The sequence below is a fragment of the Rousettus aegyptiacus genome, unplaced genomic scaffold, assembly GCF_014176215.1.
Source record: "Rousettus aegyptiacus isolate mRouAeg1 unplaced genomic scaffold, mRouAeg1.p scaffold_m13_p_13, whole genome shotgun sequence".
Classification (NCBI taxonomy): Eukaryota; Metazoa; Chordata; class Mammalia; order Chiroptera; family Pteropodidae; genus Rousettus; species Rousettus aegyptiacus.
Window position 1 is genome coordinate 28,470,758 of NW_023416288.1, and position 26,562 is coordinate 28,497,319.

Sequence of the window (26,562 nt, forward strand, 5' to 3'; positions counted from 1 at the left end):
ACCAGCCGGCAGATGGACTGAAAGAATGGAATCACTCATTTCTTTACCACTTACTATTTTATGTTGTTCTAGCCACATAAGAAAATCCCCCACAGTAATTTGTATGCTCGATAATAATTCAAGATCTAGAAATCACTCTGCCAAAGAAGGTGTGGACATCATCTAGAAAGCCTAACTCCTAACGGGTGAAAAATCTCACAAGAGAAACAAATGACTTAAACTAACAGGAAAATAACTCCCTACAGAAAGCACAGAGGAAGAGCCAGGGCCCAGAGCCCTGCGGGTCTCGGGTCCATCAGAGCTGTGTTTACCACTGATTCGCAGCTTCCCGAAATGTGCTGCGCTCTGCAGAGCCCCCAGTGCACAAAAGCTGTTCTGCTGAAGCTGTAGAATTCATCTAGGCTCTATCTCTGAGCCACATTCTTGGTTACATGGGTCCCAAATAATGACCCTGTGACTCCAAGGTTTTGCAGAGATTTTAGAAAGCCTCCTGGAATGCTGCCCTCAGAATTGTTATTTTTATGATCACTTGGGCAATGGTATTTGACTAAGCTTCTAATCTAGACTCCCTGTCACTTCCTAGGACACATTCTCTTCCAGAGGGTTTTTGGAGTCTCTCTTTACATCAGTCATATGTGCCTGAAAGCACCTAGATTTGAGAATGAGCACAGCTGAGGCTCAGGTTGGCCCCTGCCCCAGAATGATTTTGCCAGTGACCAGAGTCACAGAGCCAGTGGGTTACAGAACTACTGCTTTAGCCACAAGAGTCTCATTCCAAATGTTTTGTTTTTCTTCAGTGCACACTGCCTCCTTCCGCGAAACAGTGAAAGTCAATTACAAGTAGGAGCAATAGTCGGGAAGGGACAAGGCTCACTACAGCTAATAAAGAATTATCTTTCCCCACAGTAGAGGGGACTAATTAGTGAATTCCTTAAAAACTGTTTTCTATGTACAAACCTCAGACAAGTGTAGTTTTGGTGATATGTGTGATTCTGTTGTAATAGGAACCCAGACCTGGTGTCTGTCTAATCTTCAGCATTAAGAACATGATTGCAGGCATCATTTAATTCTACCTTATTCTGCCTCATAGCTGAAATGGAAGTAACTTTCCTCCAAACTCACATGGATACCCAGAGGGCGTCCTTCTATACAATCAGAGATGAGCTTCTGCAGAATATTTCTGTGATTTAGGAGTATGAAAATTATCTTGATTTCCCTCTCCCAAAGCTTGATTTTGCATTTCCTATTTTGCCCTTTTTTGTCATCTGCCTTGGACAGATGTTTGCCATACCTGGGATGTTGACCATGCCTGTGACATTGCTCTATCAGAACTCTCCTGGACTCAGTGGTAGGTGTCCATGCTCCATACCTTGAGGAGCTGCCATAGATGACTGGACAAAGAATGGCTCCTAGCCCAAGCTGACTTCTGAGGTGGTCTGTCCTAAAATCTCTGCCCAACAGAAGTACCGTAAACTGATGCTGGTTGTATGAATCAATGGAATTCTCTCTCCTGAACTACACAGAAAGAGAAAAAAGAGTGGAAACAAATCCCAGCAAAGCAGTGCACTATCAATTGAGCTAATATTTGGCTAAGTGGAGTCCCAGAAAAAGAGAACAACAAAATAAAACATACATGAAGATAATTTTCCAAAATTAAAATACATAAAGCCACAGATCCAAGAGGCTCAGATAACTATTCCAAACAAGACAAAAATAACACATATGTGCATAGGCATGTGTGTATGCACACACACACACACACACACACACACACACACCTAGACACATCACAGCCAAACTGCTGTGAAGCAAAGAAAAAGAAATTAATCCTGATGTCAGCTAGAAAAACTAAAGATGCAAGGTGTATAAAGAAACAAAGAATTACATCAGACTTGCAAAAACCACACAAGACCGACAACAGAGCGACATATTTTTAAAGATCATTAATAGACTTTGTGTTAATAACTTTTGATTTACAAAATTGAGAGTACATACAGATCCATACACTTCCCCATTAATAATGAATGTATTATAATTACAGTATTAACTCTAGTCAGTGGTTTACATTAAGATTCACTCTTTGTATTGTGCTGTTGTACTTTGTAGTCCATTGTACTGACTCTCTTAGCGGGCATCTGTTCTAAGGGTTTTGACACGTGCCTAATGACATGTAGCTACTATTTATTTTATAAAGAATAGTTATCCCGACCCCAAAAATCCCCTTTGCTTTACCTAGTCATCCCTCTCTTCCCTCCTCCCAAATCCTCAGCAACCACTTACGGAGTAGTATAATTAAAGTACTAGAGGGAAAAAAAGCAGTCAACCCAGAATTCTATGTGCAGTGGAAAAACTGTTCAAAAATGAAGGTGAAATAAAAACTTTTGTAGACAACAAAAACTGAGAGAACCCAATGACAGCAGATGTGTACCACAAAGAATTTTAAATTAAAAAATTTTCGGGTAGGAGTGTTATTACCAGATGGAAACTTTATTTGCACAAAGAAATGAAAAGCATTATAAATGATAAAGATGAACGTAAATAAAAGATACTTTTCTTGTTTTTAATCACTTTAAGAGATAGTTGACTAACATAAAATAATTAACAGTTTATTGTAGGGTTTATAATATATGTAAAAATAAAATGTACAACAATAAAACAATAGAGGGAGGAATTGGAAATACACTCTCATATGATTCTTACACTGTAAAGCAGTATGACATTGTTTTAAGGCAGCTGCGACAATTTGAAGTTGTTATATTTTAAATCTTAGAGGAACCATTAAGTTTTTAGTGAAGCTAAACTCCACTAGAGATATAAAATGGAATCATAAGACACTATATAAAGAAAAGAGAAAGGGAATAAAGAACAAATGAGAAAAATAGAAAACTAGCAAAAGGTAAATTTAAATTCAAAAAGGTAAAATAAAATTTAAATTTAAATTTATATTGTATAATTAAATATAAATGATTTGAATACCAAAAAAATATTAAAAACAACAACAACAACAAAAAATCAACTATGTGTTGTCAACAAGAAACTCTTAAAACAGGGTCAACACACTGCAGTCCACAGGCTAAATATGGCTGGCAGTGTGTAAGCCCTTTATTGATATCAAACAAACTGGACATCTGAACAAAGAATATTCGAAGGGATAAAGAGGAACCGTAGGCAATAATAAATGGGTCAGCTCATTATACAGACATAAAAATCTTAAATATGTATGAATAAAGCTTCAAAACCATGAAGCGAAACCTGGCAGAACTAAAAGGAAGCACACAGTCACAATTGTAACAGGAGAGTTGAACATACCTCTCAGTAATTGAAAGACAAAGCAGAAATATTAAATTGGTAAAGTTACAGGCCTCAATACCACAACCAACTTGATCTAACTAGTCATTACTGAACATGCTAGTCAATAAAAGTAGAATATACATTCTTTCAAGTAAACATGAAAGATTCATCAAGACAGATCACAGGTATTAACTACAAGTCATATTTTGTGCCTCGCTCTCCTCCCATTTATTTTTAAATTATTAAACAAACTACTATACTCATCTAGGACAAAATAGAGAGTCCCAATAATAATAAAAAATAGTCGATCTGGCTCTGGCTCCACCTGTAATCTTAGGACTAATAGACCCTTTTAAGTGCCTCCTCCCACACATTCCCCCAAGTGCACGCGCACACACATAAACACATACACATCTCTATCTCTCTCTCTCTCACACACACACACACACGCGCACACACACACACACACACACACACACACACACACACACTCTTTGCTTCATAATGATGTCTGGAGTCCCAGAGGAATTTCGAATGATGTGGATGGCACTTGTTCTGTCTCTGTCACTGTCAGAACTGCTAGCACCAGTTACCAAGTCACCAAAGTGAGACGACAAGATTCCTTCTTCCTATGATACAGACCGCCCTGACTCCTGACGCCGGCCACACTCAGGGGTCCCCAGGACACCTGTATTTTTGATTAACTGGCTACACATTCAGGGATTCCCTAGGTTTGATTGTTCACTAAAACTACTCATAGAATTCAGGACAGCATGATAATTATGGTTAAAGTTTTATTATAAAGAATAAAAGTCAGGAGCAGAGACACATGAGGCCGAGGTCTGGGAGGTTCTACAATGCGGGGCTTCCCTGCCCTCTTCCGGGGAATCAACCAGGAAGCTCCCCTGCGCTTTGATGTCCAGAGTTCTGATGAGGATTTCATTACAGAGAGACATGATCGACTAAACTCAAGCTCTAGTCCTCCTCTGCTGCCCAGAGGCCGGCTGGCTCAAAGTCCCAATCCTTTAATTACATGGTTGATCTCTGTGCTGACCAGGTACCATCCTAAGTCAACTCATCTCACTAACATAAACGTGGGTGGTTTAAGGGGCTCAGGCGTAGCAAAGACACTGCTACTACTCAGGAAAGCCCAGGGATTTGGGGTCTACCTCCCAGGAACAGGGAGAGAGGCCAAATTCTTTATGCTACAACAATGTTTAGAGCAGCTTTATTCATCATTACCAAACCCTTGAAATAACTCAAATATTCAACTGGTGAGTAGACAAAACAATTGGGTATATATCTACTGTGGAATATTATTAACAATAAAAAGGATGAGTTATTGATATATGTAATAACAGATGACTTTCAAAAACGATGACAATATTTTTTCACGTAGGCATTATAAATGCAAGAACTATCTACAAAGCATTGTCTTATGATTTGTAGCAGCAGCAGAATAAATTCTTCTTCTTAAAGTCATAATAATTTCATTTAGTTTAGGGTTTTGCAACCCCATTGCTATTGACATTTTGGACCATACAGTTCTTTACTGTGAGGTGCTGTAGAATGATTAGCAGCATCCCTGGCCTCTACTTCTTAAGGTACGAGTAGCAAATTTTCTAGTCCTGACAATAAAATTGGCCCAAATGTTCCATGAGGGGCAAACTCACTCCTAGTGGAAAATTACCAATTTAGTCAAACATCATTTTACATTTTCATAATCATACATGTTTTCTGGAGGTAAAGATAACTTACTTGAATCATTAAATCAGTGCAGGAAATTTATGGCATTCAAATTAGGCTTTCCATAGAAAAACAATTCTGAGTTATGAATAAACTAGCAACTTTATAGTAGTAGGGTAGTATTAATTTTCACTCTAGGGCAAAGACATCTAGTTGTTTTTAAATCAAAATTATTAAAACTGTCCGATCTGTCTACGTCTTCACTGTTTAGTAATATTATCTATTTTCTACATTTACATACCTAATTACACATCTGACGAGGTCTTAGCATTCTTCGTGTTTATTGATAAACCATGTATGCCTTTGCTTCTTGCATCCTAGCAGTCAAGGCCATTAAAGAATGGCTAACTTTTCCTAGTCCACCTCCTTTAGCAAATATTTGAGTTTCCTTTAGGAGCCAGCAAACCTGCCCATTTGATGTTTGTTTGTTTGTTTTTACTTTCTCTTTGAAAATCATTTGGTTCTTTTATTTTATAAGTCCTACTTAGTCTACCTAGGCAATCAAAATAGGAGCTCCTATGTTATTGCAAATGTTACTATATTTTAATTTCAACTTCCAATTGTTCATTCCAGGCATATAGAAATACAATCTATTCATTTATATTGACTCTACTGGCCTTGCTAAACTCATTTAAAGATTCTTTGGGAATTTTTGCATAAACAGTCATATCTGTTAAGAAAGTTTTAAATCTTCATTTCCAATAGGAGTGCCATTAGATTTAAGAGACTTTATAACTCAATTTACTAATTATCTATAGAGATAAGCAGAGGCATACATATTTATCAACACATTTATAAAATACTTCATATTCATTAATAAAAGAATTTTATCTACCTCTTGAGCAAGCTAGAGAACTCTAGGGGAGTTTAGTGCTGACTTTCTTCCTACTTCAGTATCTACATGTATGCATTTTGTTTGCTTTTAACACAAAACTCTTTTTCATATATTCGCCTGGTTCATTGAGGGGTTTTCTTTGTTTTTAAAGAAATAAAAAAGAAAATCAGGCTACTCAGCAATCTTCCGCTTGCAGAGGAAGTCATGCAGCTCTCGCCAAGCCAGAAATAACCTTTCCCACTCACTCTACAGTTTCATTGCGGCATACATGCACACTCCTTGATATATTGTTATGAGAACCAGGAAAATTCTTAAGTCGCAACACTTATTCTAAAGCCACAAGACTAATTTCGACTTTTTCTCAAACCTTTGTATGTGTTCTCTCCTATTTGGTGGTAATTTTTTTTTCTTTTAATTAGATGTCCCCAGTAATGCATATAATCAGTTTTTATGCCTAATTAATTTGTGGAAGTTGAGACAATGAAGTAGTGAATGACAGCCACAAATACAGTATTACGAATAGACCATTTGTACAAGGCTACTTTTCTTTTATAAGAAAAGGCTTATTTTTTTTTCTTTTTACATGCACACAAAGTAGCAGGCTCATTTTTAAAACTTCATCCATGAATCAAAAATAAAGAACAAAACTCACCAATTTGCCACAGCTGCTTTGAAAGGAGGGAGGTCAGAGACACAAAAGACACAGAGGGAGCCGCTTCCTTTCCAGCAGACACAAACGCCTTTTTCTTGAATGCTTTTTTTAGCTTGTAGTATACGGTATAAAGAAGACAACACGGGCATACTACCCTTGAGAGGAGAAACACCATTACCCGTGTAGGCTGCAACACGAATGCCTTCTTAATTCCACAGGTGAGATCAACTAGTGTCCTAACTAAACCTGTGTCTGAAATGCCCGTAGATACTACGAATCCTCAAGACAGGCAAACACAAAGACAAATGGCTGCTTGATAGAGAATCAGAAGGTCAAACCACAAAAATCAGCCTCCCAACATTGCCTCCACCAATGGAGTTATAAAGCAGCTGTGCACTAATCAAAACCACAACCAGAATTGACCAATACCCAGAAGAAAAACCAAAGGGGAAAAAAACAGAAGAGTCGGCAGGGGGAAAAATGCTCTAACTGTTGAACACGGTTATCCCTGGAGGCAAAATCAGTCAGAAGGTGACGCACCTGGGCATTTCAGTGGCTCGCACACCTGTGAAAGGAAAAGTCAGGAACGGCAGCATTTTGGCAAGGTGTTTACCTGTAAAGAAGACTGCAAGGAAATTTTCAGGCTTTAGAAGGCCAGATTCACAAAATATAAAGAACAGTTTAAAACAGCAATTTTCTCATTTAATCATTCATCTCTCATCATCCAAGAAAAACTGTTTTTATTTATCTCAGGTTGCAAATTCCTCCTCTTCCCCCACCACCCTCAACTATAGGATGCTTACTTAAATAAAAATAAGGTAAAATATTTGGTTTTGCTGCCCCCAACCTTCCCCCTCTCTTAAGACAGTTAAGCACCCCATTTACATTCTCTCTACAAGGAAAGCCACAAATTAGTCATTTTGGCTTAGAAAGAAAAGACAGTTATACAAGAAGTGAAATCTTCTATCCCTACTTTATCTCATTTTTGTGGCTGAGCACAGGATAGTGGCAATTTTGTTCCCATACATTGTTTAACAGTGTCTGGAGACACTTGGTTTGTCACCACTTGGGTTGGGGGTTAGTGCTACTGGCATCATCTAGAAGGCAGAGCCCAAAGATGTTGGTAAACATACTATAACGCACAGGGCGGCTCTCACAACAAAGTTATCCAGTCCCAAACGTCAATAGCACCGCTGCTGAGAAACTGGCATACTCTAGTCAGACCACCTGGGTTGAGATTTCAGCCTGATCATTTACTTACCAGTCGTGAAACTGGGTAACTGACTCAACCACTGTATGCCTGAATTTTCCCATCTATAAAATGGAGGTGATAATAGTACCAATACCTCAAAAAATGTGATTGGTAAGCACTATTACTGTTTACTATTAGAATCTTTATTGGAAATACACGAACCTGTTCCTCCAGTTTTTTAGATTGCAATACACACTCATATTAATATCACTTGATCTTTTTCCCTTTTAAGATCTACATCTAAATTCGCTCTGCCAGTATTTTTGCCTCTAGGTTTGGAGGCTTCTACACAAGGATGAATCTTATTGCCCTTTGCTACAACTCACCACTATTATCCATTTCTTTAGATCAAGGTATATAGTTGTACAGAAAAGAATTAACAGCAAGTACGACTTTGAAAGGTTTGCTTATAAGGCTGGCTCTTGTTCTAGTTATATGAGAACTTAGATTCGAGGAATATTCCTGCAATTCCCCAAACTGAATAAAAGCGACTCACTGTGCCTAAACTGTTTGTACAAAATACATGGTTTATGCAGAACATATGCTTTCCTTGTGGGAGCCTAGAATTTTGGTATGAGCCAGGCAGAGGGTTGCCTATATGCTCTGTCCCAATAAAAATCATAGGCATTGTCTTGAATGAGCTTTCCTGGTTGGCAATATTTCACAAATGTCACAACTCATCGACATCACTGGGAGACCTTTGGAAGCTCATGCCTGGTTTCTCTCAGACTTCGCCCCATGCAGCCTTTTCCTTTGGGTTAGTTCTACTTCCTTTTGCTGTTAATAAATGTTAGCTGTGAGTATGACCATGGGCTAAATCTGGTGAGCCCTCCTGGTGAATCACCAGGGGGTAGTCTCAGAGACTTCCAAGGCACAGTCCTATTGTTTTGTTCCATTTTTGTAAAAAGGTCATGTTTCCCAACTTAAAATATCACATTTCATACACTTCTTATACATTGTACATTGGTAGATAGACATGAGTTGATTAAGTATAATTTTCATCCTATTAATTTTCTTGTTAAGTACTAGGCTCTCAATAGATGCTGTACATATGGGTCAATGTCTGGCACAAATTTTAAAAACTAAACTGCACAGTATTACATTTTTCTCTCCCTCTTACATTTTCCTAGTTCTCTCTTGATCACATCAGCAAGGTCCTTGGCAAGTATCTCACTTGTCACGAGATGTACTCTATTTCCCCTGAGTTGATTATTCTGATACTCAGAGGCCAAATTCAACTCTAATATCTGCTATATAATTAGCTGGTGATTTTTCATATTCTTTTTCCTCCTAAAAAACTGATCTTTCCATTGGAAAAATAGGCTAAAAAAGTTTTAAAAAAATCTGTGTGCCTCAAATCCATTGGTTTTTCTAAAACTTATATTCTGTAATTAAAGATTCTTCACTTTTATTTCTCCCATACTGAGATTTTCAAACCACGCTCCTAGGGAACATTATCCTTAAGCTATTAATAAGTGTTTATGACAAAAGATTCTGTGGTTAACTAAGTTTGGGAAGTTAGGTAAACAAAGTTAAACAGATTTATTCATGATAAAACTTTTCAGAACCTTTGATACAATCATTTGAATTGTGAAGAACACTTTAGGATTTTCAATAGCATGCAGATTTGTATAAGTTACATAAAAGTATAAAATTATTCACCCAGTAACATTTAAAAGGACCAATGCTTTACAGTATGCATTTCGAGGAAGACTATGCCAGGCGCTGGCAGGGTAGCAGTAATCACACCTGATGTCTGAGAAATCTGTGGATACAGGTCCCAGGGGCTGCGAATATTATGACCAACCAGACCACAGCTGCACTGCTGCATACTGAGTCTACTGCTTTAAGAACTGACAAGTCTAAAATATTAGTCAGACTATGAATTAAAAATGAAATCAAATAAAAATTGTTAATGGATTATTATAGATCTCTATGGGAAAATTATAATTTTGAATGACAGGGAAGTATGTTTCTTTAACATTGTGGTAGTTAATTCCTTTCCCCATAAAAGAAAAAACTAAATTCAGTTTAGTTGTAAGTCAGTAATCACTCAATAGCTCATCTATCAACTTGTAACTTGCATTGCTTGATTTCTAAAACGAAAGGAAAGAAAAATACACAAGATATACTGAAAATAAGACCACTGAGCAAGCATTTTTTTAAGTAATAAAAATACATCTCTACTAAATAAAGTCAACAGAAAGGTTTGTTAATACTTTATTAGTATTTTCTAATGGACAGAAGATAACACAAACCAAATAAAATTTTTACTCTTCTTTTTAGTTCAATAAAAATAACTGACATTCTGATTGTTTCTTCTTTGTTAAAGAAGGAAAGTATTGACAGAATAGTTAGGCACACAGCTGACACTTACTGTACAATGATATGCACAAGTTACCTTTTAACAGTTATAATCCTAAAATGTGCTCTTTATATTTTTCCCTTGTAATACAGGAGTCATGCTCCTATAGCAAAATTTACTAACAACAAAAGAACTTTATAAGGAGTGACAAAAAAGACTTTTAAAACAAGTCCTTAAATAAAAGGATGCAGCAACAACGGAATGTAAGTTGTTGGGGTAAGAAGACAGTTTAAACTAGATGTGAAAACATTAAAAATTCATTTATTTTACAATTACTCAAATACACATGCATTAAATGAAAATATTGCACAAAAATTAAAATTTTAGATTGTGAAATTTATATTGTTCTTAATTTTTAAAAAATTGGTACACTTTCTGGTAGCACTTAACTGTTTGATTTTTTCCAAACACCAGCAGCACAAACTTAAATTGAGCAAACTGAAATATCCAAGAAAGTTGTTTTTGTTTTTTAAAAAAATTAAGGCTAACCAAGTGCATCCATTGGTCAATGGCACAATTGTTTCCAGCAACTATTCCAAACACCCTAATAATAGGAAACATCCATCTAAGCACTATATTTAAATCATACAATCAATTTTTTAGGTGAACGAACTATTATAAGTTAGTAGTGATGGTTTCTAAATAGTTTGTTACCTGAAAAATCAGAAAACCCAAACAAAGAATAATTAATTTTGATGGTTCCTGCCCAAAGGCACCACTGACTTAAAAAAACACATTCAAAAATCAAATATCAGAAGTCATAAAGCCTCTTCATGTATATTCATATATGCAATAAATGTATTAAATGTAATAATTTTATTAAATATAGTACACTGTACTTATGGGTTAAATATTTTACACACAGCTTGACCAAGTTATTCAAAAAGTATCTCTAATTTTGGCATAACCACAGCTCTCTCCGATGTAAAACACGGATGTGCATAGAGAGGATGCACAAACATTTACACAGACTACCATTTGACATTTCTGCTTTTGAAATATAAACTCTTTTAAACAAAAATTATTTTAAAAACCCATTTACTCAAATATTTTTTGGTATGATGCAGTTTTCTTGCAGGGCTGCTATGAAATTTGCAATTTTGCATGACATTCCTTTCCCTGATGGCCAGCATTCTTCACGTTATTTAAAAATCTTTCTTCACATGTACACGCTAGATTCTTACATGAATTCTTCTGTTTACTCTTAGATTTATTTATGTCAAAAATATACTTGAAACGGGCAGGGGCATAATTAAAAATCATTGCACTTATGGCCATGCTGATGCTTTTTACAGACACGTTTCACATAGCCTCACATTTAAAGCCTGGGGCATGGGGCATGGGGAGGGGCCAGGGCAGGGAGACACACTGAGACGAAATATTATTTCTTCCACCAGAGTTAATAAGGACCTTTTCTCATTTGCAAGTTGCAATGAAAGAGATTTCATTTGTGTGATTCTGAAGACATGCAACACACGCTGAATATATGCATACTACAAGTATGCACAACAGCGTTATTAATAAATATGATTATTATTATAAAGCTTTAAAGGAAGGCTTTATTCTGTTATTAGGCTTCACTCTATATGTAGGATCTCAGTGAACACAAGATAGTAATATCTTGTTCCAATCTTAAAGCTTCCAAATAACTGGATACCAATACTTTGTCCCTTTACCTTAAGCATCCAGCCGTTCTTTTAACACCAGGATCTTGGCTCAGTGGTCTGATAAGTAGCTTAACTATTTTAAGGTTTTAGTGTTAAATATTTTTAAAACAAAAAATGTTGACACACCCAAACCCTCAGTCCGTGGAAGTATTTACAGCTACGCAGAAATCCTGCATACAAGGGATATAAAGACTTCCAAGATGGACATACATGGAAAATGAGAAACCTATAGGAAATGCAGAGGCTCCAAAACTGGAAAAGGTATTTTGTTGTTGTTAATATAAAATTATCTTAGGGACTTAAATGTATACACTGAGGGGTTTTGCCAACTTGCTTTATTTAGTAGAATTTTACATTATGCAAAATATAAATAAAAGCATATTTTAAAAAATATTATAGTTCTGTTTTCATTATTTTCATGTATGTACACTACTATAGAATTAGGAATTTGTATGTTTACATATGACTAATAAACTCATTTAATCCTTTGATCTGCTATTTTTGCAATCACCTAAGGTATGTCTAGATCACACAATTTAAAATTATCATCTGGTAACTTTCAATAGAGTATTGTTTTTTTTTTTTTTTAATTTACATATTTTTAGGACAGAATTTATTTGGCAGTTCTTTCAACAAATTATACCCCCTACTGTATAAACAGTAATCTCTTAAAGGTAAAGAAAACTGTAATAATTTTGAAACTTATATGAGAGCCACCATACGCTTTTTTTTTGCATTCAGAATGCCAAAAGAAATCTTAGGATTGAGTATCATAAGAGCAAAATAGAGTCCTCAAAGCACATATGAATCAATTAAAATTTGTTTTATACCAATGAATAACAAATCCAATCAAACTGTTTCTGATTGGTTTTATTATATACTAGGTTTCATTTTATATCACGAAACTGTAATTTGGGTATAAGGTTACTTCATACTTTAAGGGTATTCTGTCACTTTCCCCAGACCCAGAACAGATGTTCCAAAGATCATTCACCTGGCTAATCCACACTACATCAAAATTCTAACACAGACCTATAAAATTTGTATGCAAAACAATCCCTTCAAATCGTACATTGCACAATCTCCCACTGTTAAACAAATTAGCCAATTTATCTGTGAACCATTGTTTTGTGCTTTCCTTAGCTCTCATACCTACACTCTGGCACTTTGTCTTTGCTGGAGAATGCTGATTAGTTTGAAACTAAAGAGACCAGCGTCATTCTTGCTTGAGATGGGGGCAGCATCCTCTCAATGTTGCAAAAATACGCACCAAATCATTTAAGACACAGCGACTCTCTTGGTAGTGGCTGATTACAGACGAGGATGAGAAGAATCACAGTCTTATGGATGTATTAATAATCTATTTTGAGACACTAAAAGATTGGTGCAGACACAACAGTATATGAGTTAAGCCCCAGAAGATGTGTCCATACCATTAGTTCTGGACAAAATGAACAACAGCTTCATAGATTGGAGTGTCACCTTTTCTGTAAAGAAGGCGCTTGAGTTGTTTGAAGTTTCTGTTTATATTTCTGCATCTGCTTTGATCGTGAATGCAGTTTGTTGAAAAGTTCACGGAATTTATACTGTGGAAATAAGGTTTCCAAAAAGCCTTCCAAGAAGACATAAACCATCCTTCTATTTAACTGGTTGTGCTGAAACATTTCGAAAACACGAAGAATACCTTTCCGTGTTGTCTCAGCCCCAATAATGTGCTTCAGTTCATCTAAATGAAGGGGGGGAAATAAACACAATTTGTTACTCAAATAAAGGAAACTCAAGGCCTAAATTATGCTCTAAGTTAACTAAGGTAGAATACACAGCAAAGTAACTGATACTCAGTTAACGTGTTTCGGCTATGTACCGTAACTGAGGCTTAATGTTCATATGTGCGTGTGCATGCATCCATCCACTTACGCAACAGGGACTGGGAGAACACAATCTGGCTTATTCTAATCATTTATTAAATAATATTCCGTTGTTACTTTTTTAAAATGTTACTTCCACAATTTGCTTTTATCTCCAAATGCAACAACATAGTCTACAGGGCAGAATTAATAGCCATGAGGCAAATTTCTAATTTAACTGACAGAAGAGAAACTTGATTATTAAAATCCATGATAAAAATGTAGTTTTAAATTATAAAAAAAATAGGAAAATAGGCATTATATGATATTAAAGAACTTAACAAATATTTTTTCATTCTCTATATCTACCATTCAAATGTGTAATGACGATATCTAGGTATTTTCAAAGACATTCATAACCAAAGAAGGGTCAAACCACCACCCTGCCGACACATTTTATTTATCATCAACTTTTTTCTCAAAATGGTTTCAAGGCAACAAAAACAAATGGTTAAAAGTACCATTTTTTTCCCAAGTGGCTGATAGCAGTGGCTCTCAAATCATTCAGAGTTGAGTTGGAATCCCGATAGTCTCTTACTAGCTATAAACACTGGGTGGCTTACTTAAATTCTTTGAGCTTCTCTTTCCTCACATATAAAGCTGTGACATTAACAGTGCCTAGCTTCATAATATTGTTATGATGCTTAGGTAAGAAAAAATGAGAAAGCCTTAAACAGTGTCTAATATATGGAAAACAATCAAATGGTAGTTATAATTAAACCAGCATGCTCAATACCAAAAATTCAGAAGAATTACAAATTTATGAAATTTTTAGCACACAGGTTCACTTACCTGGCATAATTGAAAGTAATTTAGTTTTCCCTGCAATTCTTGTTCTCATTCGAATAGCTTTATCTCTGCATGGAACGGTCTCTGCTAAAATGCCATTTGGCCAAAAGGCATCTCTATTTAAAAAGATTAAATAAATTTTGTAATCATTTTCATTTTCTAATGATAAAAGTTGGTAAAATTCTAATTTTCTACAGAAAACACAAATACAAACAGAGAGAGGAAACATTTCTGAAATTTATACAAGTACGACATTCAATTAATAGTAATGAAGTATGAGGGTTAATTTTAGGCATTAAAGGATATACACAAGAAAGATAACAGATGTATTCTGCCCTGAAATAACATAAACACTAACAAATGATAAAGGAAGCAAACTGAAATACATGGATGACTACATGATGGCTTCTCATCTCACTGAGATGGAACATCTCACCTAAACACAACCCAGATATCCTGAATTTGGATACCTTAGTGATATCCCTCAGTTCCCTTATAAATAAGCCAATATAGAGCAAATTCTGCATCCACGCCTTCTAGCTGGATTGATGACAACGTTCCTTTTACATATATATACACATTTTCCTTCACTTTCACAACATCGCTATTCCTTAGTTCTTGGGCCAAAGGCAGGAATTAGGCGTAATACTTAAGCTTCCATGTGGGAATTTGGTCTGAGGGAGAGACTCCCCAGAGCAGTTGTTCTTAACTCTGCATATAAGAAACACCTGGGAGCTTTAAAAAATCTTAATATCCAGGCCTTCTAACAGATTAATTAAGTTAGTCTCCCTGGAGATTGGGCCCAGGCAAGTGATTCCAATGTGCCGTCAAGGTAGAGAAACACTGCTCCAGAGGAACAGCATTTACCTGCCCTGAAACCGAGCCAGCGTGCAAGGGCAGGTGGTTCAGCTCTTGGCAACAGTATGGTACAGTGAGAAGGAACTCTGCTTCCGAGTAGAGAAACCGGCTGCTTACTTTCAGCACACGAGCCTTTGTGCAAGCTGCTTAATTCTCTAATCCTCAATTTTCTCATAACAAAATAAGATAAAAATCTCTATCTTGTGAAACATGATAAAATCAGAAAGTATACATACAGTAGTTGGCCCAGCACCAAGCAAATAGTGTTCAGTACAGATAGCTCCCTTCTTGTTTCTGTTACTTCGAAACACACAATGCCATGAATATTTATGCCTTGCTTATCTTTCGCTTCTAGAAAAGAGGTTTCTTTCTCTGCTATGTTGTGCTTTCCTTGAAAGGACTGCGTTGCTCAGTCCCCAGTGACTGGCAAGGGTCTCAGCATATTTTTATAAAATGAACATATGATTTGGAGTATTGCTGCCTTTTCAGAGGTTTAAATAGTTAAAAAATTAGTCTACGGCCAGAGACACATATATTTACAATTTTTTTATCATTTAAAATTAAGGTTAGCAAATACAACTGGGAAAAATTAGTCCTCAACACTAAGTATTCTATTAGACTGACCATGCCTTATCTATGCTAACATTTTAATTATTTTAAAGTCACATTACTATAATAAAATGCAGCTTAACATCTTAAAGAATTTTCTTCTACACTTTTTTTTCTGTTCTGGTTTTAGAGAAAACAAAGATCAAAAAGTCCATGGGACAAAAGTTTATTATAATTCAAGTCTTTTTGCTCAAGAGTGATGACTAAAACCAACTTTACAGTCAGGAAGAAAAGCAATCAAAGTTAATCAGCGATAAAAATGTTAAACTCTGTACTACCGGAAAGAAGTGACTGTCTTAAAATATACCTGAAACGTTTCACTAAGTCAGCTACTTGCTCAGGGGAGGTCATCCAATCAACATGGTCAACTATTTTTCTGAAAGTAAAGAAATTTAAATGAGTAAGGTCAAAATTTTCGAAGATGAATAAAATAAAGAAACATTACTTTCATGTAGTAAATAATTTGTATGTAAATTATCTCTAAGAGCAACAGACTGCTTAAATGATCTTAAAAGGCCCAGAGAAGGAAATTCTCCCATAAAGGCTGAGGAATCTACTTCCAGAAGTAAAAGTTTAAAAGCTAACTAAGACCAGCTCTAAGGGGTGGAGGGAATAAAAAATGTGGTACCTATTGATAGTATCACCATATGTGGCTCTAATAAGCTGCTGGAGTAGGTTTTTGATATTTCTTCGCAACCACTGATTTCTCTCTTTTAGGTCGAATACTTCATCCATGAGAAGCAGCATTACCCTAAGTGGGATATTGTCATCCACCTGACAAAATATGGGAAGAAATAAGCACATGTTTGAGTTACCTATCTATGGATACTTTTGCTGCTTTACAAAATAACTGCTATCATTTCACAGGTCAGAGAACGAATTATAACTTTCATAACCTGACATTTCATTCTAATTTAAGGAAGACATTTTTAATAGTCATTTTGACAGAATATGGAATTTCACAACCCTATAATGATGAGTAAATTCCTTGGATATAACAAAAAAAATTTCTCAGAGTGGATTCATAGCAATCTTAGAGAAAAATGATTTGGCTCTTTTGGCAGAGTCTGTTCTGGTTTGTCAAGAAAAATGCTAGTCCCTTGGCCTATTTCCGGTGGTATCTTATTCAGAACAACAAAATATTCTCAACATTTCTCCTTATTTAATACAATGGAGATATCTATATAAAATAATGTGTTTTGCTTCATTAGTGAATTGTATGTATTTTGGTATTTTTAGGAAAGACAACTAAATAAAATCTAGTACATGGCTAAGTTAACATTATAAAAGACATATTTCAATAGACCACTAGAATTTTCTTTTAGCTTTTAATAAGTAAAAATTTGAACATTTTTATTATGGGAATTTTCAATTAACGATGTAAAAAAATAAAGGAAGACAACTAGAATGCTTTGATGTGGAAAAATATATATAAAGCCAAAAACAGGTGCAGATTTAGAACTTCAACAAAACTGCACATAATTGCTAGTAAAGTTTATAATTCTTTCATCACTAAGATACTCTTTCCAATTATTTCTTCATCAGTGTTGTAACTTAAATACAGAGAAAACAGCATGACATATACGTTTTTCACTGTCATGTTCTAGACATTTTCTTAGCCCATCTTCCATTTCATATACTGAGAGATCATAGCTTCACCAAAGAAGAGGCGATGGGGACACGGTGGGGAGGGAGGGATGAGAGACACACTTCATTAATGAGGCAAAATAAATACTGTTTTAGTCTCTGATTAAGTATATTCATGAGTTTGGTGCCACAGGACAATTCTTATAAAGTTAAATTGTAAATATCTTTAACAAAAGGTATGATGTTATGGATATTACAGCAGCACGACTCATAATAAAACATTCTGAAATAGTCTTGAAAAACAAATAAAAATATTATCTTTTTAAAAGACAGTTTTATTATAAAGAAATTCAATGAGAAACCAAAGGGAGACAATTATAACTTTAAAATGAATCTGCCTAATAGAGCAAAATACAGAGTCCATACCCGAACATACACAATAATCTGATTTGTGATAAAGGAGAAACACAGTACAGTGAGGAAAAGAGGGCTTTCCCAGTAAATGGTACTTGGGTAAACTGGACGCCTACTTCACTCCATACACAAAAATCAATCCTAGATGAATGGCAAATCTAAATTTTGGCATGGTAAAACAAAGAAAATTTTAAAAGAAAATCACAATATCTTTATGACCTGGCAAGAGGCACAGATTATATGTAGAGCGAAAAAAAAAAAAATACAAAGAAGATATCTGCAATACATAAATACTTACATCTGACAAAGAACCAATATTCAGATTACATAAAGCATTCCTACTAATCAAAAGACAAAAGACAGCCAAGCCAACTGAAAAATGGGGGAAGGTACTAAACACAGAAGACAAGACACCCAAGTGGCCAATGAACATATGAAAAGGGGTTTAACATTTCAACAGTCATCAGAGAAATGAAAATCCACAGGATATATAATAACCAGAATGGCCCGAAGTTAAAAAGACACAACACTGGCAGGCTGCAGAACACTGGAATTCTCATGCATTGCTGGTGGCAGCGTAAGTGGAACAAACACTTAGAAAAACTATGTGATAACACCTATAAAAACTATACTTTTGCAAACCCTCCAACAAAGCAATTCCATTCCTCCATGTAGACCCAAAAGAAACACATACTTATTTTTTAAATCAAAAGACATGTGCCAGAATGCTCATAGGAGTACTCTTCATAACACAACAAATAAATTGTACTATATTTACAAAATGGAATACTGTAAGGGCACGAGAATGAAACTATCACCACACAAAACAACATGGACGACTATCACGATGTTGAGCAAAAAAGCCAGACTTGAAGGAGTACGTACCTTATCGTTTCATTTATATAAAGTATAAAAGCAGGGTAGAAGTCAGGATAGTGATTATCCTTGGTGGGGGAGAGGATAGTGACAGGAAGAGAGCATTAGGGGCTTTCTGGGGATATGGACAACAATCTGTTTCTTGTTTACAGGGCTGATTATATGGGTATGTTCAGTTTGTAAGAATTCATCAAACTTAACACTATATACACACATTAACTATATACATAATTATATTTCATTAAAGAGTTAAAAAGATCTGCCAAGTATGATCTGAATTACAACTCAATATTACCCAAAATAAAATCAACTCACAGTATCATCAAGTTGAGCTGAGACTCGACAATGCTCAGGATCTGAATCGGTCTTTGGAATTAAAGGAGGCATCTACCATTTTTAAAAAAAAAAGAAAGAAAAAAAGAACAAAGTAAACACACTAGAACGCAGTGAAAGAACACTGTATGACAATAAACCAAAATTAGGATCACACAAATAAACAGCATTTGATTTGATTTTTAGGACAATATATAAACAGAATTCTTAAATATTAAAAAATGGTAACAATCTATAATTAGAAACCAGATATAAAGGGCTGATTATTTCATTATCGAAAGATTTTTTTTCCCTTTAAAAAAGGATTAACTTTTGAGTTGAAAGGGAGATTACTCCCATATTTAAAGTCAGGAAAGGTCAAATGACTTAAAAGCCAAAAGTTAACGGCAAGGCCAGGGAACAGAACTCCGGTCTTCTTTCTTTTTTGCCACGGAGAGCTTGATAGTATGTTATCAGGCTGAAAGAACTAATTAACCTACTGCTATGTGTGGGGGAAAAAGACAGAAAGACCAGTCAGGGTTAGCTCATCATTTGTCAGCACAGGAAGAACCATCCAGATCACCTATTATAACCCCTTCATGTTACAAGAGAGGAAAAAAGAAGCCTGGAAAAGTTCAGTGACATCTGCATGAAGTCATATGGGTAATTATTGGCAGAAGTAGCACTGGAAAATCCTCATTTCAGTGTTAAGTGTACTTTCCCCACGATTAGAAATAAAATTGAACCATCAGAGAAAGTTAAGAGAATTGATAGAAAAGTAAAATTAACACATTATTTAAGGAGTTGTCTCTTATAGTACAGAAATTCTGTGTTTCTATACATTTCCTCTTCATTCAAACTAATCTAACAAATAGAAAAAATTCTAATAGCTATATGTTTTATAGTCTTGATAATAACCTTAAACAACTAGGTCAAAATTATAAAAAGTGCAAATTTAGGAAGCAACAAACTTTGTCTCCTACCTGTATTTGCTAACACAATTAAAAACTCCCAGGAAACTCTTCTACGCCATTTACAAGTATATATATACTCGCAAGTATGGCCACAGAGACATAATGGTGAAAGACTTCTCACTTTGACCATGTGACTCAGGAGAAATTAGACTTTATGTTTCCTAGTAAATACCAGTATAACTAATTTTCACAACAGTACTTACTTACTTTGCTATAAAATTTAATAGCATTAGAGCATAAAAATGACATAATGGAATAAAACAGTATAAAGAATGTTCATTTTACAAATTTTAAATGTTTTAAATGGTTTTTGGACTACTGGAAGGAAATAAGGTAAATCTAAGCAGGAGCTCAATAAATCTTAGTTGACTTAAAAATAGTTTGCTTTAAACATTACTGAAGACATCTTCTTACCTTGAAAAATGATTGCTTTATGTCTTGACCTAATCTTTCTGACATTTTGCCCATGTTGTCTGACATTTTAGTCATTCCCTCTGCCAAGCTATCAGGAAGAGATTTAACTGCATTTGAAACATTCCTCATAGAATTTCGAAGTGGATTTACAAAAGTGTCCATCTGAAAGGGAGAAGATATTATACCATGACTTTATTATATCAGATTTGTTATTCACCTGAGAAGCCTGGGAAAATATAGAGTATAACATATGAAAGATGCAAAAGCTCACTGCTTTTTAAAAGTATGTAACTGTTGCCTCCAATGTGTCTTAAAAATGTATTTTCACATGCAAATACATGATTAAAAAATGTGAGTAATAAGTTTATTGCTAGAAAATGAATATTAGCTTTGGCTGCCTTATTTTAAAAACTCTGAAAAAATGGTTTTCCAAAACAGAAATTGATGCCTGTAGAATTAGTCACAATATACTTCTGCCACAATTCAAAGCAATGAATCGGTATTTTAAGGAGATACTGAAAAGAAAACAAACAGATGAATAGAAACCTCAAATAACTACCAAGTAACTATTTTAAATTAATTTAAAAAAATATTAGGATTATTTTTACATGCTCAATTAGAATCCATGGAGCAAACTTGGGATCCATTATGAAGAAAAAAAAGAGAAGCTGCAAATCAGACATATAAATCACATTTTATAAGGGAGAATGGAAAAACTATAAAAGAAAATATGACCAGAGATGTAAAAAGAATAATCTCCAGAGAGTTTGGATGGATTAAAACAGACATCTGACTGTACAAATGTCAGATAATTCCAATTAAGAAAGAGAGAGACATTTAAAGAAACCAAAGTAGCTGAATATGGAACTGTGTGAGATAAACAGAAATAAACAAAAAAAGAAAAATACAAAAAGGGACACAAAACCAGTCATACCGAACTATAAGGATATTTTTCAAAAAGTGTTGCGTCTCATAAAAACTACCACAGAAACAAATTATGCTCCAAGTTAAAAGAAAAAAAAGTTAAAAAACGGAACCCCATTATTTAAGGAACATAGCAAAATGTTAATAGATGACATCAAGAAGACAAAACTCCTTCACTCTAATATTCTTTCATAGTTTTCATCAAGAAAAGCTTTCTGAAAAGGAAAAATAAGTACAGTAATAACAACAAAAAGAATTTCGAAATAACCCTAAAAGGGTTGAGAGTTTTAATTACTCCCTGGCTTAGGCTGAGCCAATAGTGCTACAGATACACTTGACAGAATATGCAACATATGTGGGAACACTGTCACAGTATGAATCAGAGGACAGAAATGAGGATGAAGAAGCATTTGAAAACACTACCACTGGTGAAGAGAGATAAAGAAATAAGAAGGACAAAAAGATAAAGTCAACTCTTGTGTGTTTATACACGTGTGTGTGTAAAATTACATATATATGTGTGTTTGCGTATGTGTGTGTAATTCTAATTGTATATGTAGTTAATTTTTGGTTAACCAGAACAGTGTTCAAATCAATCAGAATATTATTTCCAACACTGACATTTTTGCCAAGTGGTTTTTAAAAAAACTGTAATAACATTATAAATGAACTAAGTCATGAGAAGACAAGCAGATTTCTTGAGAGAGATAAACATGAGAATACCACATTTAATATGCACAGCTTGAGGGAAAACTGCCACCTCTCTATAAATTATAAAGTTCACAGAAGAAGAAGAATTTCAGCATAGAAGGCATGAATTTCACTTCAATCCACAATCTACATTAAAAACCATTGGAATATCCTCAGAAATATTTTAGAATTTTATATATCTTACTCTTCACAGTGGAAATGTGGGTTCAGCTAATATAACCTTTAGAGTTGGTTAAATGAATACAACTTCACATGCTAGCAAGGTTATGTGGCTAAACTAACACTGATATTCTTTTAAGAATTAGATATCATGAATTAGATATTTAAAATAGTTGCCTGTGCCCCATTCCAGACCTACAGAATTGATTTCCTTTTCTTTTCCCTTTTCCTTTATTTTCTCCCTTTCCCCAACTTCTGAGGGTAAAGCTCAAGCATCTGTCTTGAAATGGGGGGTGGAGGAGCCACGGAGGATGGAAAACCTCCACAGGAGATTCTGATGCCTAACACTATAAAGGATAATTTTAGAAGTATAAAAGCAGAGTCCATCACCATATGATAACTTCTCTAAAAACAGGATTTGTCTTAAAATAGATATTTAAAACAAAAAAAAAAAAGGAAAAAAAAAACGTGCAAATCACCAAGCAAAGGAGTGACTCATGAACCGCTGGCCCAAGTACACACTTAGCTTGACTTACACAGATGTGGCCTATTCATTCACTTCCTACCCTAGTTATTTGTATGGGTAACAACAAAAACAAAGGGATTTTAACAAATGTAAGCCTCTAACTACAGCTTAAAATGCCTTCACACCATGACATAAAATTTGACAGATCCTTAGTGTAAAGGGGAAAGCTGCTTGTTAATTACTTTTTCTAGGAATTGGCCCATAGATTTAACAAAGCTAGACAAACTGTGTAAGATAAAGTATTATTTTATATTGAAGCTTTTCAATAGTCACTGATAAAATGTTTACAGATGATTTTCTCTAATAGCTATGTAATTTCCATTGAAATATAATTAAGAAATACAATTAAATTATAATTTAGCCAAAAAGAAAACCCTAATTTTTGATATGCATATAAATAAGTTATTCTGACAGTCTAAAAGATGTCAAGATGACCCTGGTAATTACCAAGATGATTTATGAAAAACATATGTTATTGTGGATTTCCAGAAATAATTCAGAAGGCACTTTAAGACCAGCAGTAATTTTTTTGAAAAGTGATATACAACTATTTAGATAGCTGTATACATATATATATATAATCTACTGTTGGTTAGTAAAAAGATATTCTGTACATTTAATATAATGCTTCTTTTATCTCAAAAAGCTATATCAATTTATCAGTTTATCTTAAATTGATACAATCTGGAGAGAAAATAAGATAAACAGAAAAAAGATGAAATACTGAAATGCATCTTTTTTGACAATAAAATCATTTAGTGTTAAAATTTAAACTCAATCACTTCAATCATGAAATACAATGACCACCATATTTTTTTTTACCATACGGCATATAACCTAGAATTTGTTATTAAAACATTTCACTTAAAATGTTAATATCCACTTGGATGTTAAAAACTAACATCTTAGAGAAATCGCATAAAATTCTTATGCGTAGAGTTGTTAATTCTTATTTATTTTGTACCAATTCTTTAATTTTTTTAAGTTAATTTTTTAGGGGGAGAGAATAGGCAAGGGAATCTTTTTAATTTTCATTCTGAAATAACTTCAGGCTTTTAAAAAGTTGCAAAAATAACAGTTTGTTTCTACATACCCTCCGCCCAGCTTCTATTACTACTCCTGCTACTAGTGCTCCTTCTACTACTAAGACCCAACATTTATTCAGAAGTTAGTTATGTGCCAGACACTGTAATACAGAGATTATCTCATGTGATTCACATAATGCTCTAAAATGAGGATTAACATCTTCATTTCTTGATAAAATTAAAGAATCAAAAATGTTAAATAACATGTTGCAGGTCACAGCAAATGGCAGAGCAGGGTTTTGATTCAAAGGTTACTTGATCCCAAAATTTGTGTTCACACCCACTAAGATATCTTACCCAATTTGGGCACTTATTTATTGTCTTAATCCAGTATGTTATTCCAAGTAAAGATATTGTATAGAAAAATTAATTTTAGATAATAAAGATTTCACTTAAGAGGCATAAAAACAAAACCTATTTAATACTTTTCCTATCCTCACTCCCAAAGTAAGAGACATTTCCTCCTAGTAAGAACTAGTTTCTTCTGCAGCTAATGAAAAACTTGTGACCTGTCACAGGCAAATCTTCCTTAATGCATCATTTCAAAGGTTTTTTTTTCTTTCTTTGAAGCTACTGCTGGATTTTAACCTACATGTAAGGACAGGAGTTTATATTTGTTAGATATAATACCTATCAACAGCAGGCTTAATAAAGCATAGAAGATAAACATGCCAAGGAGCATTTAATAAAATTTTCTAGTTTTAAAAAACACATACAAATATAAATTAATTTTCTTTTATCAAAAACAAAGTATGAAAATAGATTTGTAAAGAAAACCAACACAAAAGTCTGCTTACCTTGCGAGCAAAATCCCCTTTCCCTTTACTGTAGGCTTTGTTCTCGAGGAAATCATATACATAGTGAGCCAAAGCTGGGGATGCTTTCATCATTTCAGGAGTTAATAGTAACTAACAGCAAAAAAAGAGGTATCTTACATTGATAGGATACTGGAAAGTAACTACTACTTATCATTTCATATGGTAGAAAGTTAAGACTGTAAAAAAGTTTTTCTTTAAAAAAACAATTATACAGGTAAAATCATCAATAATTCTATGACGATCAACAGTTAAGTGTATATTCTCCCCAACTGATATTCTGACTTTCAACGCATCTAATAGGAAAGTTGTCCAAATATACTTACTATTATATTTTTCACGTAATAGTTAGTAAAGTTACATTATTCACATTCTATTTTAAAATTTAACATTAATAGAAAGTACATAAAGTAATCCAGACAAAAACTTGTAAGTGTTATAAAACAAAATATTGCTTTTCCGATTGTTAATGATATAACCTAACATTCTAGCTTATTTCCTTCAGTGTAACATGTTTTGACATATTGAGTTTATTAGCTAAGAAGTATACAGTACAATCACATTTAAAATATACATCTATAGCATCCAATTTGAGGAACAATGGTTATTTTCTAAATCTTATAAATGACTGATACAGATTTTAATGCAAAACATTTAACAAATCAATTAATGATATCAGACATTGAGATTTAAGCCAGGAGATTAAGGTGAATAACAACAGAAATATATATGTTTTTGCTATCCTTTCAATAAGTAATAACGCATGGAAATTACAACCATAAATAATAATACCACGAAAATTACAATTATGGTTGTAAAGAAACCCAATCAAACATACGTTTAAAAGAGAGAGAAATCTTCCAAACAAAATATCTAGTATAATATTAGCTGAGTTATACTAAATGCTATCAGCAAACTTTTCTGTAAAGGTCCAGATAGTAATTATTTTAGGTTTTGTGGTACAGTTTCTGCTGAAACTACTCAACTCTGCTATAATAGTGCAAAAGCAGTGAGAGACAACAGTGAACTAAATAGGTGGCTGTGCTCCAGTAAAACTCTTAATAAATACAGGCGGCGGGCTAGATTTGGTCTGCAGGCTTTAAATTGTTGACCCTTGTTCTGGAGAAGGGAGTGAGGAGCTAAATAATGAAACTATCTGCATATCTGGGCCTTGTCTAACAGATGAGAAAACTTTATAAATCATTCATTAGTGTAAAAAAACTATAATAATAATATTATTATTATCTGGCATCTGGACACCCTGGTCTAAAACAAAGTTATTTCTGGAGGTCCTAACAGCTTATGTAGTTAAGTAACTTGTGAGACATGTTTTATTATTCCACGAGAGAAATCTATATGCCTAGAATGCTACACATTAGAAATAGTCCCTCAGATCAATTCCTTTCTTGAATTATCCTGTAATTTTAGAATTGTTAGACTCATTATGCCATAGGAGGCAGCTACACAATTTACCTAAGAATTAAAATCAGCTAACTTTGGATATATCATAAAGAACTACTATCTACTAAATTAGAAACATTTATCTGTTAGTCTACTACAAAAAACCTAGCCTTTCCAGTTATGTAGAATGGACATGTGTGCCTATGTATGCGTATCATCTAAATCCAAACAACCAAAATTCCTAGCACTTCTTATCAATAAACAGAAAAATATTATTTATAAATTACTGAGTAGACTGCATGTCACATCTGACATGCTACTCAAAATTACTACCAACTATTATAGAAAAACATTCTTTAATAAAGAAATCTGCTATATCTGTGTGCTATATTA

At 34.3% G+C, this 26,562-nt stretch overlaps 1 protein-coding gene across 5 annotated transcripts in view; it reads right to left on the reverse strand.

Annotated features, from left to right (window-relative positions):
- Positions 1-9,299: 9,299 nt before the first annotated feature.
- The window catches only part of SNX13 (sorting nexin 13), a 112,675-nt gene continuing 95,412 nt past the window's right edge, over positions 9,300-26,562 (reverse strand). For all 5 annotated transcript variants that reach the window (XM_036230392.1, XM_016139473.2, XM_016139475.2 and 2 more), the window contains 7 exons: positions 24,751-24,861; positions 20,549-20,710; positions 19,164-19,235; positions 16,600-16,745; positions 16,279-16,347; positions 14,508-14,620; positions 9,300-13,534 (listed from right to left, as the gene is read on the reverse strand). In XM_036230392.1, coding sequence (XP_036086285.1) covers positions 13,287-13,534; positions 14,508-14,620; positions 16,279-16,347; positions 16,600-16,745; positions 19,164-19,235; positions 20,549-20,710; positions 24,751-24,861 — 921 coding nt within the window. In that variant the 3' untranslated portion in view covers positions 9,300-13,286. The remainder of the gene's footprint in view (positions 13,535-14,507; positions 14,621-16,278; positions 16,348-16,599; positions 16,746-19,163; positions 19,236-20,548; positions 20,711-24,750; positions 24,862-26,562) is intronic.